The sequence below is a fragment of the Rhea americana genome, unplaced genomic scaffold (genome assembly GCF_003343005.1).
Source record: "Rhea americana isolate MKP2758 unplaced genomic scaffold, rheAme1 scaffold_54, whole genome shotgun sequence".
Taxonomy (NCBI): Eukaryota; Metazoa; Chordata; class Aves; order Rheiformes; family Rheidae; genus Rhea; species Rhea americana.
Genome location: NW_028186690.1, coordinates 3,141,470 through 3,154,973, shown reverse-complemented (window position 1 = coordinate 3,154,973; position 13,504 = coordinate 3,141,470). Strand labels below are relative to the sequence as shown.

Sequence of the window (13,504 nt, the reverse complement as noted above, 5' to 3'; positions counted from 1 at the left end):
GGGTGAATGATTAAACAAGAGATGCAGTGTCTTTGAAGAGTATTGATTTTTAGAATTTGAATGTCTCCTTGGGATGAACATGAGAAATAATTAAACATTTTACAAAGGAACTTGTAAAATCTGAAAATATTAGGTTCAATGAATATTAAATGTTCTACAAGAATGTCAACATTTCATGTCAGGATTTCATTTCAAGTATTTCTATTAATTCATGTTATGTAAATACTTGTATTTCTTCTGTTACAGTAATCTAGTAAATGAAAACTGAAAGTTTTCTTCCTTAATATCTAAAGAAATCCTATTAATCCATTTTAATATTCCAAAACCATTTTTTATTTTTTTTTTAGTTTTTTTTTAGTCCATTAACGAGATTCATATATATTTAGATGAAAAAAACAGGATTCAAAAGCATTACCAACTGATTTGAGAACAAATATTTAAATAATTCTGGGAACTATATTTTAATCCCAGTTGTGTGCTGGCAGTAAAGACACCGTACACCATGTATTTATGGATAAGTCGAATGAACTCTGCTAACTATGAAATAACATTTTAGATGAAAGACAGTTCCCATCAAATAGTTCATTTTCTTTGGAATATAACAAAATTTCTTTTTGTGCATGATTATTCTTTCATTGTTATGTTCCTAAACATAGTCAGCCATTTTTTGATGCTCTAGGGGGATGAACATGTAGGGCTGATAAGACCTACAAGAGATAGGTGTCCCYTGGTGCAGCAGCTGAAAGTCAGGAGAGTGGCACTGGCACCTAAAGGCTTTCAAAACTACACTAGACATTTATACTTTGTTATACATTTGGTTATGTCATTAGACATCACAGGTATGACAAACMAGTACAAGAGTTTGGAAGTTATTTATGTGGTTGCAACCAAATAATAAATACTGTTTATGTCTGTAAGGCTTGTAGACTCTTCATAGGTGGACATATTTTGCCTTTTTTTTCCTGAAAGGTGATATTGGTTATATATACAATTTTTTTTTCTGCATTTAGTTAAATGTATGAACTAATTTGTRTTAATGTTTGTGGCTGTAACTCCCAGAAAAAGATATTTGACACTCATAGTTTTCCTTTTATTTGTGTTTGGTAGTTCTGACAATTGGTTGTAATTTTGTAAGCAGTCAAGGACAAAAGTGATTTGTCCATTATTTCAACAAAACATTCAWGATTTATGATCACATGTAGCTTTCTTTTACAGTTGCCTTCTTTGAAGATCAATCTACTTCAATTTTTAAATTGAAATTGGGAAAGCACTTCAATATAATTGCAGCTCTGTATCTCTGAGAATATTTCAGTCAACCAGGTGGATGTGCATTGCTTGTATTTACGATTTTTCTTGACTGTTCAAAATAGCATGTCTTTTAAACAAATTATCCTGATTGGCTTAACCTTTTATCTCTTGTTCAAAATATTTTGGTTATAGAAATGAATTAYTACTTAATGTAAACAGAACAACAACATAAAAGAATTCAATGTTTGTATATCACAGTCAGTCAGTTATCATGGGGGCAGTTTTCATTAATCATTAGTTCTGTGGTGTGCTGGTGCCATTACAAACAATGCCTGTACCTTTTGTTTCACAATATTGAAGTACTTTTAATCATCAGTAGAATTCARTCTGATATGTTATATTCTTTTCACATTATTCTATACAAGCATTCAAGAGGATTCAACTCCTTCAGAATTTTTATTGAACTTGAAATGAATAGCTCAGTTCTCAGTTGTATGGTACAGTTTTGGCTGGACTTGTATGCTCATCTATTTTAAAATTCCAATCATGCTGATCTCGCCAGGTTTCAGTAATRACTCAAGTTCAGTTTATCCATATAAATGAGTAATTGCATTTCTCTTGTTTAATATCTAGTTTCTAGAGTTGTTACATGGGTAATTTACGATTTTTTTTTATCTTCATAGTCTTTGGCATCTTGGTTAATTTAGTTCTCAATCTCGATTTTGTGTTGAATGAATGCTCAGATAATCCTTCTTTTCTGTTGTTGTAGCTTAACATATTCCTGAATATCTAAATAGATCTTTTCCTAGAAGATTGGGTCTGCTTGGTTCCAGTAGTATTAAAATGGAAGCTGTACAAGTTACACAAACCTGTCTCCCAGGAGAAGGTGAACCAGTATTCCAGAAAGGTCCATTTTTTTTTTCTTACCTCACAGTTTATTCCAGCATCATCTTCCTCCTGTCAGTTGTGGAATAAAAATGTACTCTAAGGAGATAATTTGTTTAATTTTATCTATTTCTCTCATTTCAATCTTATTCCAAGATATCCATCTGTAAGCTGCATTGTGATAAAGTATCATGACCTTTGGTAGGCATCACCAGTAATTTTTTAGACAAAATGTTTCTGATCGTCTTGTTTTTTTACCTTTGCAAAAACAGCATGCTGCTGTTAATCTATTTTGAGGTAGAATTTCTCATCTTTACCATGAGGTAAGTTGTCTTAGGTTTGTCCCTAATGGTTTGTGCTCACTGTCTGTTCTCTCTGATCCATTTAATTGGCTATATCTTTTAGAATTGCCTTGTGCAGTTTTCATACTAAAGTTTTCCTATGGATTGTATATTTTCTGCTATTAAAGAATCCCTTGTCCCATCAGAGGCACACCTCCACTCCAATCTGACYGTTTCAAGTCATTAATAAGAATTCTTTTCTTCTGACAAGAATCATTCTCTTCTTTTTGTCTTCTTCAATCTTCTTTTTGTCTGACAGAAAGTCTCTAAAWGCTCCTCAGTTCTGCTGCTGCTGTCTATCTGAAATCATTTTCTAGACTGTACAGGTACTTCTTGAAATGTCTCTTCTGGCTTTACAGAACAGAGAATATTTGATAAGATTACTGTTGATCGTTGCATCTCTTTCATTATTTGCCAGCACAAGATTGAGGACAGAATCTCTGTTTATTCTTGAAGTTATCTTGATATCAGTGCTTCAGGTTACACAAACAAAATGAATTATATTAGTGAATTTTGATAGTGAGGAAAGGAAATTTTTATTTTATTTAGGATGGAACATTTGTTCTATTGAAGGTTCATCACTGAGTCAAATTTTTAACCTAAGATTTTTACCTACTACTTGTAATTACAATTTCCTATCACTGTGTCTGAAGCAGAAGCTGAAAGGTACATGTGTGGGTGAGCATCTTAGTCGTGTTAGTTGATGTGCATATCRGAATGGTATTTCTAATGGTTTTACCAAGAAGTAAATACTTCATCTTTCAGTTGTTAGAACATTCTGCCTTTCAGTCACTGATAGAAGTAAGGTAACAAAGTTGAAATTTTTCAAACAGAATTGAAAAATTGAGTTAAAAAGTCCTTTAAGTCTATGTTTTGGGTACTGCCTAGCCAGACTTTTCAAAAACTGATGCTGCCTTCTCTCTTTTGTTAATAAAATGTTTCAGAGTAAGGATTACTGTCAAATGCCAAGATAAAATTAATCCATTTATGAGTTGCTATTTTSTGCTGTGAAAAATCAGTAAACAGTGTTTCTAATGTATTGGCTTCCTGAGAGGAAACTATTAAATAAGAAGGAAGCACAGGTGTGTAACAATACTTTTATCTGTTTCCGAGGAAATTAAATGTAGCCGGTTGTCAGTGTGTGTGCTTCAATTAAAGAGAGTAAACATTCCAGTTAATTAAGGAGAAAATAAGATTAGCCTGGAGCTTTGAAACAATACAAATTAAAATACAGATAATTATTCTGAATGTTCTTCAAAAATCGTGATAAATTTGTGCTATAAGTTTTGGAGTTGTTGGTCACACAAAAATATTACCTGAAGGACAGATAATTTAAAAAAGAAAAATGTGTTCAGGCATTGGTTTCTGTGTCATTCTTGCTGTCAGTTTGTAAATATGGATGTTTTGAAAGCCATGCGTTCCTACATACCAACTTTGGTTATTCACTGTGCACTTAAAAAGTCAGCAATGTAACCTTGAAAACTCACAGAAGTCTGAAGCAATAAGTGTATTATCAGTATATTTGAAAATATGAAGTAAACTTTTCATTACAGGAACATATAAACCTGCACAAAAAGATTGCAAATTTGTATTCTAAGTTTGATTTCTACTTCCTTCTTATGATTTAAAAACAAAAGAGATTCAGTGTGAAGTTGTTAAGCTAATCTGAACATGATTTTCCTGAAATAACTCTCCCCCCCGCTTCCCTCATCACAATTAGAGATATTTCTCAGAATTTAAAGGCTCTCATGCTTGCCAACTACCTCCTTACCTCAGAAGAGTATAGAAAACAGAAGTATATGAAAAGAATAAGTTTGAAGGGTCGAGGTCAACAAGCAGAGTGCTTTGCTCTTGATTTACTAGATTTACTTTATCATACTATTTTGTATAACACCAAAACTAGACTTTAGGATAAATTAGCGTAAAACATTTTATTCYTTTTGCAATGAGTGTGAGTTTGGTGATTTACACAAAATGAAGATTTTGCTCGATATTAGTAAGATATTAATTGGTAGCATCAGAATAAAATAACATTTCTGTTTAGTTTAAACTGGAATATGAATATGGGTATTGAAGAGCTAACTTGAAGTTAATAAAAAAGAGAAAGTTTAGGCCTTTACCTTGAGGGAGGAAAAAAACCCTCTCTGTAGATGAAGAGATTATTAAAAAAGAATATTACAACACTATTAGGGAGTTCTTCCAATATTTTTTTCCGGGTGCTGCTTTGCTGGGGAAAAGTGTGTTYAGAGGTGTGTGTGTGTTTTTTTTTTTTTTTTTTTTTTYYYYYYYYTCTCTCTCTCTCTCTCTCTCTCTCTCTCTCCCCCCCCCCAGAAGTCTACAATGTAATGTGTGTTAAATATACTCTAAGATATTCAGGCTAAAAGGGGGACTTACTGCTTCCAAAGGCTCTTTCAGGTTTGTGGAGTCGTACATCTAGGTAAGGCTGAGCTATCCATTCCTACATCCACAAGAATCCCACTGCTCACAACCAACTTCTGTGGGAATTTTAACGTGAAGGACATCTTGGTGTAGCATCTTTTCGGAGATTCGTTAGGCTGTATCATGGATTTCTCTTTCTGTGTAGATGCCAAAGCTGATATAGCTATGTGGATGGTAGGTGATTCACAGTAATGCCATTCTGAACATTACTGTGTATTCTGCAAGATGCTACTCCTGCTTAGCAGATAATATAATACAAGTATGATAAAATAAAAGATTGCAGCCTGGCTAACTTGATACTAACAGAACATAAGTACTTCACATGCAAAAAAAGGTGCATATAATAAAAGGATAAAACAACCATTCATTGGTCAATACACATATTGAAATCTGATTTAAAGGAGCTTTAATGGTTGCACCTCCAACWTGCTTTTTTTCTTTCACATATTTTTATGGTAAATAGAATTTGATTAAAAAAATGTCACTAACTTTCCTGCTAGATACATGTAAAATTTCAATTTAAAGGTATTTAAAACCTCAGTAAAATATTGAAGAATTATAATGCTGTTGACATATACTTGCATGAATAAATGGCTGCTAAGATTATCTAAAATGTGTTAGTAAGAATATCTTTCAAAAGCTTAAATTTAAATCTCTCTTTATTCCTATTGTATTCCTCCTCTGTACCCCTTACATAGGCATCCCTACTAGATTCTTAAGTGTTTTATTTTACAGGCCACCAAAAATTCTGTAATCTCATAATCTATTGCAGTGATGCTATTAACACTGTACTTATGGACAGTCTCCTACCATTTCTTAAAGTAGCACTTTTAATTTATAGCAATGAAGGCATCCTTGCATAAATAAAGAATATTACTCAATAAATGGAGAATATTAATAAATGATAAAGAGTATTACTCAAAATGCTTAATTGCTGAAGGTGCATCTGTTTGGTAGGTTGATTACCAAAGTTTTTTTCCCACTAAAAACAAAAGCTCAGCACACTTTCAGAGATGAAAGGAAGGCAGGAAGTTATCAAATGACTTCCTGAAGGCCATRTGAAAAGAGAATTGCAAAGCTGCTTTAACATAAGGCAGTTATATTTTTCTTTTCAAGAGATGCAGGATATCATTCATGTCTGAGCAATTAGTAATAGAATAATAGATTTCTTAAAACTTAAGGTATATTTTCATTTCATACAAGTAAAAAGTATAGAATGTTTCATATACTTGTGAGATGTACTTAGTTATATTTCCGTTACCTTTCTTTAGAATGAAAACTCTTCCTTATAAAAAAGGCAATGTATTTTATCTGTTAAAAAAACCTTTTAGTGAAATATTTAAATAAAGCAAATAGCATGCTTATTTTTCATGAACTTCTGTATTTATTCTACAGGGCAGCAGGGGGAATCTTCAAGTCAGTGCTCCCCATTTGGCTTGTATTCTTGTGCTGTTTTATACCATTGTGAGGAGATATTTTTGCCTGAGATTTTCATTTCACAGCTGTCACAATTGTTGGTGCTAAGTGCTGCTAGAAAAGGGTATATTGGCAAGTTCTTGCTGACATATACGATATCTGATTTGTAATAGGTCATATTTCAGTTACTTTTTTTGATAGATAGCTCTTCTCATGGTGCTGAAATCTTTTACAATATTTGAGTATGTCTAACTGGTAAGTTTTAATGTGCTTGTATGTTTAATAGTGATTCATCAGGTTTGTAAATTTTTTCTTCAGTGAAACTCATTGAATCTATGAATTCCTAATTTTTTGTAATATAAAATTAGCATTGAATCTGTCTTTCTGCTTTAACAACTTTGAACCTTTATATAACCTTTATATAAAATAAAAATCTAGGATTTAATTAGAAAAAGGATGTCTTTAACATTAGAGTGACATATTCATTAGCAATAGCTAAAAATAAATGATCTGTCTGTATTAGAAATGCTTACAGACCAATGATATTTTGAAAGTATGCAGCAAACTATGAGTAAGTGTAAAAGTTAATGTCTAGATACAAGAAGTAGCATTTCTGCTTCTACCTACAAAAATTTTGTCAGTGATTCGACAGAAATGTTTGTTTCAGGCATATTTAGAAAAGATAAACTCTATTGTAGAGTTTTAAAAATGTTAGTTTATTAAAAGCTTACAATAACTTTTTCTTATTCCTATTTTTTACTTTGTTATATAAGATACCTATATGTTTTRTTCCCCTGCATGTTTTATTCCCTAAGTACAATATGCAGTGATAACTATTTCTTCTTCTTTCTTTTTATTTGTTTTCATAGCTATCGACTGACATAAAAATTTTGGTATTGATTTCCCTATCAGGAGGTACCACTTCTTTTCATTGAGTATCTTAATGGTCAGATATCCTCTCTGTACTGGACTTCTAAGTAGTCACTTAATCATAACGGAGTTGGATTTTAGCTTGCAGTCAACATGCTGATAGCAGTTTCAGGTGCACGTTTGCTGCTTGTGGTCCCAGCCCTACTCCCACGAGAACTTTAACATCCCTATGAGCAGAGTCAGGTATTCATGGCTCTCTTTTTGTTTTGTTTCACTTCATTTCTACTAATCACATTTCTGTCAGTCATTTATTTGCTTGTTACATCTGGAAAGCTGAGGAGGTTTATAGACTCTGTTTTTGTTGCTGTACAGGAGAAACCCTTAATACCAGCAAAATTATTTAAACTGACTGAGCACAACACTGCATGACCAACTTAAAATTTAGGAATGCTGATAACTGAATTATCCTTTTGACTGAAGACTAAATACTGAGTTACATTATCTGAGTTTTAAGAATTACATTTAGTTTTCAGGCTTCTGGAAAAACACCAAACCAGCCCCAAACTTACTGATACTACTAGTATCTAATAGTCTATCTCCCTATCAGTCTGATGTCTCATTCCCACCCTTCTCTTCTCTTTCTTCTCCCACAACAAGCAACATATAAAGTACAGTTATTTCTTAAATATATGGGGAAGTACTTTATAAAAGTATTTATTGTGTGGTTTATCACAGTTATACAGGCTAAAAAAGAGCAAAAATAATCCTGTGCACTCAGATTGGCATTTCAACAGGAGAACATGTAAGGAGATGATTAATCAGACATTAAAATGAGTTTGTTTATTGTCAGACCGGAATATTTTTTTTAGAAACAAACAAGCCAAAAACTATTTTGATTTTAATCAAAAATGTATTTTCCTCATAAAAAAATTCCACATACTCACTGTCTACTCTACAGAATTTGTCCATTTCATTACACCATGTGTCAATTCTAATTTATCTGTTCACTGCAAAAACTCGTGGCTAGTGTGTGTAATACAGCACAGGAGGAGGTATTGCTCAGTTCCACTACTGTTATATAATAAAAAAAAGAAAAATACAGAAAATGTTCTTGGCTATTTGCACTGTATTCCAGACTTAAAAGTCTCATGAAGGTTCTAGGAAGTGGAGTTAATTGTATTTGGTTGGTAGAATACCCTTAGAAACCAGTTRGTTTAAATTCTTCTCTTTCGCTGATTCAGTACATCTTCCGATTTCTCAGCAGCAGCAAAGTCCAGGTATCTAATTTCTAAAAGAAATACGTTTTCTTGTGGCCTTTTTGTTCAGCACAAATGCAGTCAWGTGCTTTTTATTTCAGCAACTAAGTTATATACTGATATATTTATGACATATTGGTTGGTACGCCTATTACAGTTGCCTTTACTTCCATAGCTCTGCTTTTTTCTTTGCCCATGTCCCAGAGACTGATTAGAGGAGGATAAAGYTCATTGAGTGAAAAGGATTGTTTCTTCAGGTAATTCTTTAAATAGCTATGTCCTACGTCGTAGTTCATCTCTTGTGAGATGCAGCTGTAGAGATATACCACAGAGGTGATTCCCAGGAGAGCACCAAGGCAGGCAAGAAATCCTATTACGTTGCTCTTTTCATAGTCTTTCACTGCAAYGTCCAGTCCTTTCGTGGTTACATTAACACACTGCTTCTTATTCTGTGGATAGATAGTGGGAATATCTATACAAATTTTGTATTCGGTTGATGGATTTAGATGTGTAAKATTATATACCTTTATATCGGATGGAATTCGAGCACTCTGTGCAGCCTGAGAGTTTTCTGCTTTCAGAAAGGCTGTCCATCTAACACTGGACTTCAGAATTTTAGAACTTGCTTTCCATGAAACTAAAACAGAATTAGACTTTATATCCTTTATTTTAATGTTCAAAGATCCATTGTTGTCCTGAGGGAAAGAGCCATCCACTTTAATCATGATTGACTTTAAGTCTGCCCCTACTAAATTTGTTGCTATACAAGTATACAAGCCRCTTTCTTTTTGTGTTATGTCACTTATGTCTAATGTCCCTTCAGAATGAATGTAGTATTTATTAGAAATAGTATTAGGCAAAAGTTTGTGTCCCAACGGTGTTACCCAGTAGATTTCAGGTTCTGGTTCTGCTGTTGCTCTGCAGTGTAAGGAAACATGACTGCCAGATTTTATATCAAGAGTAGATGGAAAACTTTCAGGAGCTATCAGGGGGAGACAGATTTCCATCATTTCCCTGAAATGTATCTGCCTCACATTCTGGCCATGGAATTCTGGAGGGTCTACACAAAACAGTGACTCTGGTTCCATGAAGCGAATATTTGTTTTATTCATGTTAATCCAACGAATGACGCAATCGCATCTAATGGGATTGCTGTGTATACTGATTTCTTTGAGATTAGGTAAGGACTCAATTGTACTACGGTACAGGGCACTAAGTGCATTGCTGTTGAGCATGAGAGATTCCAGCTTGGGAAGTTTGCAGAATGCATTTGGATGAATGTATGATAATCGGGGGTTATTGGTAGCTTCTATTTTTCTTAAATCTGGCAAATTATCAACAGCAAGACTATCTATAGAAATCAATTCAGGCATATTATTAATTCCTAACTCTTTTAGGTGCAACATATTGCTAAAATCTCCTCTTCGTATTCTGTTAATGGGATTTTTATTTAGATCCAGAAATTTAAGATTTGCAACCTTCTGAAGAGCAATGTGGGGCACTCTGACAAATCTGTTGTCATAAAATGATATACTTTCTAAATTGTCAAGGCCAACCAAAGCATTATCAGGTATTTCAGTAAGATTTATGCCTGCTAAAACTAGGCTGCGCAGATTGATAAGAGGCTTAAAGTTCATATCTTCGATTCTGATTATTGGGTTTTCTCCAATCATGAGAATCTCAAGATTAGGAATAGCTTCAAACCACTTACTGTTGATCATTTGCAGACTATTTGAATTGAGATGAAGCCTCAGAAGATTATTGAGGCCTCTGAAAGCTCCTGGTGCAATCACAGAAAGCAGGTTATGATTAATGTAGAGCTCTTGCAAATTGTGGAGTCCGGAGAGACATTCTTCAGGGAGTTCAGTAAGTTTGTTTTCCTCAAGGTACACTGAAAGCAGCTGTGGTATCTTTCTAAGATTTATACTGGTCACTGAAGATAAATTGTTTTGAGATAAATCTAGACCAGTTAAATTCACTGGGAAGTCTACTGACGGTTCAATTTTGGCAATATTATTAGTCTGTAGAAGTAGAACCTGTGTATCGGTAGGCAATCTGGCTGGAAAATTAGAAAGACCTAAATCATTACAGTCCACTGTTGGTGCCTCCATATACACAGACCTGGGGGTGAACCAAGGTCTGATCTCACATGTACATGACTCTGGGCAGTCTGCTTTTTTTCCTACGGCTTGTACTAGTGCAGTGATAACTAGGCCAAGAAGAAAATTAATTTTCAGTTGCATGTCCTTCATCTTAGCTCAAATGTTCAGAAAAGTAACAGGCTCCTTACTAGTCCACAATTATTGTTCTGGAATTCAGTATGACCTGGTCAGTTGATAAAAAAACACACTTGTATTGGCAAATGATGAACACCAAAGACTTTCCTCTTGAGGATAAGTGATAATTTTGCAACCAACTTGTCCAGTAGTAAGAGGCATTTTGTGGAAATGAAGGTCAGTCTGTCCTTGGTGACATAAAATTGATAAGCTTTGTGAAGATGAAGCATGTATAGATGGTCATAGGAGATTAAGCAATTCATTTATTTAGTAGTATCATCTTCAAATCCCATGATTGATTAGTGTTTGCAGGAGTGACAGGATGACCTAAAATGTAAGAAGAGGAAATAATTAGTATAAGAAACTATAAAGTTATAAATTAATTTAGCTATCTCTTGCTGTCTAATATTAATTATTGCAAGTAAAAAAAGAAAATGACTGTGGTGCCTAGAGTATTGTAGTGGTATCCAGACAGCATAAATGAAGTTAATATAGTAATATATCTTTAGACTTGTAGCTTGTCACAAATCCAGTTGAGCATTGCTCTGCAGAACGATGAAGATCCACAAACTATAAAGCAGAATATATCAGTGAGATTTCTCTACATGTTTTATACTTCTTTAGAATATTTTCYTTTTTCTTCTTTAACTAGAAGCAAACTCAGTTATATTGGCTTTGAAAATGTAAACATTGAGCAAAATCCTGCGGAGCATGAATATTTAATTTTTGAACATGAGGTTTATAAATATAAAGAACATAATTAATGTGTAATAAAAAATGGAATGGATGGTGTAATACACATTTCTAATAAYGATTTTCTAACTCAAAGCACTAAGATATTTATACAAAAATATACAAAATTGATAATTGACAGGTTTTATCTTTTTCTAATTCTTTTTGTGGCTGCTGTTTAGGAAGAAAACTCRCTTTTTATTAAAGAGATAATTAGCAAGAAATGTGTGCTTCATAATAAATAACTTGTCATCTTGGCAAATTCTGTATAATTACTGGCTTACTTATTTTGGCTTAGGAGGAAAAAAGAATTTCAATGGGAAGAAATAACAGATAAGTGTTTTGGAGTGATTAGTAAGAAAAAAAAATAATATAGCGCCATTCTAGCAATTTCTGCTTTGGTCCATGACTCTATGAGACTAAAGTCTGAGATGAAGTTACTGGTTGTCTTCATGTCTGAAGTGATTAAATAAAGGCCGAAGGCTGAGCATCTTGAAGGACACCCAGCCACATATCCTCTCTTCAGATTTTTGCTATCTGCTCACCTTCTGAGGAAAAAATCTCCAAGCGACATAAGTAAAAAGCTTCTAAGTCTTCATGTATGAAGTTGTATGTGTTCATTGCCGCATTTACTTCCAAATACAGCCTGTASGTTGACTCTAACCAGACTTTGTCTCAGAAGTCTGCCATATGATACGCACGAGCCGTTTCCCCCTTTGCCTTTTGTATTAAAATTCACAATGACATTGTTTACAAACTGCAGGATCAATACTTCATTGACATTCACAAATAACTTTTAAGGTGTTGCTGATATAGATAGATGGAATTACTGAATACCTTAAAAGAGTCAAATGGCAATGACGACAAGGATTTGGATTTTATATTTCTTTTCCTGACCGAGGAGGAAATGGGCATATTGCCCAAATAGGCTCTCCTTATCAGCTCTAAAGAAATGTGTTGGACCAGGTTGAGTGGCTTATGGTTTGGGCCAACCTGAATTACTTTTGGCAAGTCTTTGAAGTTGTATTATGTACATTTAAGGACACTTAATATTTTACCTTAACATATGAATGTATTAATAAAATGAACAGAAAATGTGTGAGGTAAACACATACAGAAAACATTCTGCTATTTTGAAGAATAATAATATATTTTTATGGCAGTGGCCCAGTTTGCACTGAAATGCAAAGGAGTGCTGATAGAAAATAATGCCAGTGTAATCTGTTTGTTTATTTTGGGAAAAGAGATGAACCTGAGGCTTGCAGAAAAATAAAGGTTTGCACGGACAGCCGGTGCTTATAACTTGCTCTTAATTCAGCCACCAGAAGGCATATTGATATGCTAATATGTAATATTATCTCTTTTATTAGGAGCTCTCTGTGGAAATCATTCTATGCCTAATGCACAGATATAATTTAGTATTTGGTAGTAAAGATTTCGTGGGGGGCATTTTTTGAGTCCTGTTCTTGATGTACTTACTTTCTACAATCTCATTGACTTCTGTCATTTTATGTAGATCATACATTACAAATATACCTGTAAGCATGGCAAATACAAAATATAAACTTGTAATAATTGAACGGTTATTGAAAATCATACCTGAATAATAAATTCATTGAGATGAGCTACTTTTGATATCTACATTTAGATGCCACTAAGATGATCAGAACTTCTGCTCAGTAAAAGGCAGTGGGAGTGCATTCTGGGGAAGCATAACTACATAGTTGACCAGATTTTCTGCTCCTCCTTGGATGTCTGCTGTTGGACACTGTGAAAGGATGTAGAGCAAGATGGACTTATGCAGRGTCATAGGTAACTGAAAGACTGTACCAATAAAAGCACATAAGCTACTACAATTTTTTGTATAGGGAGCCACCATCTTCTTGGATTTTAGTTTACACTTCAGCATTTATGGGATTCTCAAGCCATGTACAGGAGTGGACATTTTCATATCATATGTGTTAGAGCRGGCATTCCACAAAAAGCATCAAAGAGAAAGATGTGGGAGATCCAGGTTGAAATCTTTCTTCCTTATGATTAA

The 13,504-nt window shown here is 33.8% G+C and overlaps 2 protein-coding genes across 4 annotated transcripts in view; one reads left to right on the top strand and one right to left on the bottom strand.

Annotated features, from left to right (window-relative positions):
• The window catches only part of IMMP2L (inner mitochondrial membrane peptidase subunit 2), a 477,417-nt gene that overhangs the window by 199,458 nt on the left and 264,455 nt on the right, over nucleotides 1–13,504 (top strand). The window lies entirely within an intron of this gene.
• The window catches only part of LRRN3 (leucine rich repeat neuronal 3), a 35,354-nt gene continuing 29,972 nt past the window's right edge, over nucleotides 8,123–13,504 (bottom strand). The window contains exon 2 of the mRNA XM_085318523.1: nucleotides 8,123–11,058. Within this exon, the coding sequence (XP_085174649.1) occupies nucleotides 8,581–10,707 (2,127 nt within the window). The 5' untranslated portion in view covers nucleotides 10,708–11,058 and the 3' untranslated portion in view covers nucleotides 8,123–8,580. The remainder of the gene's footprint in view (nucleotides 11,059–13,504) is intronic.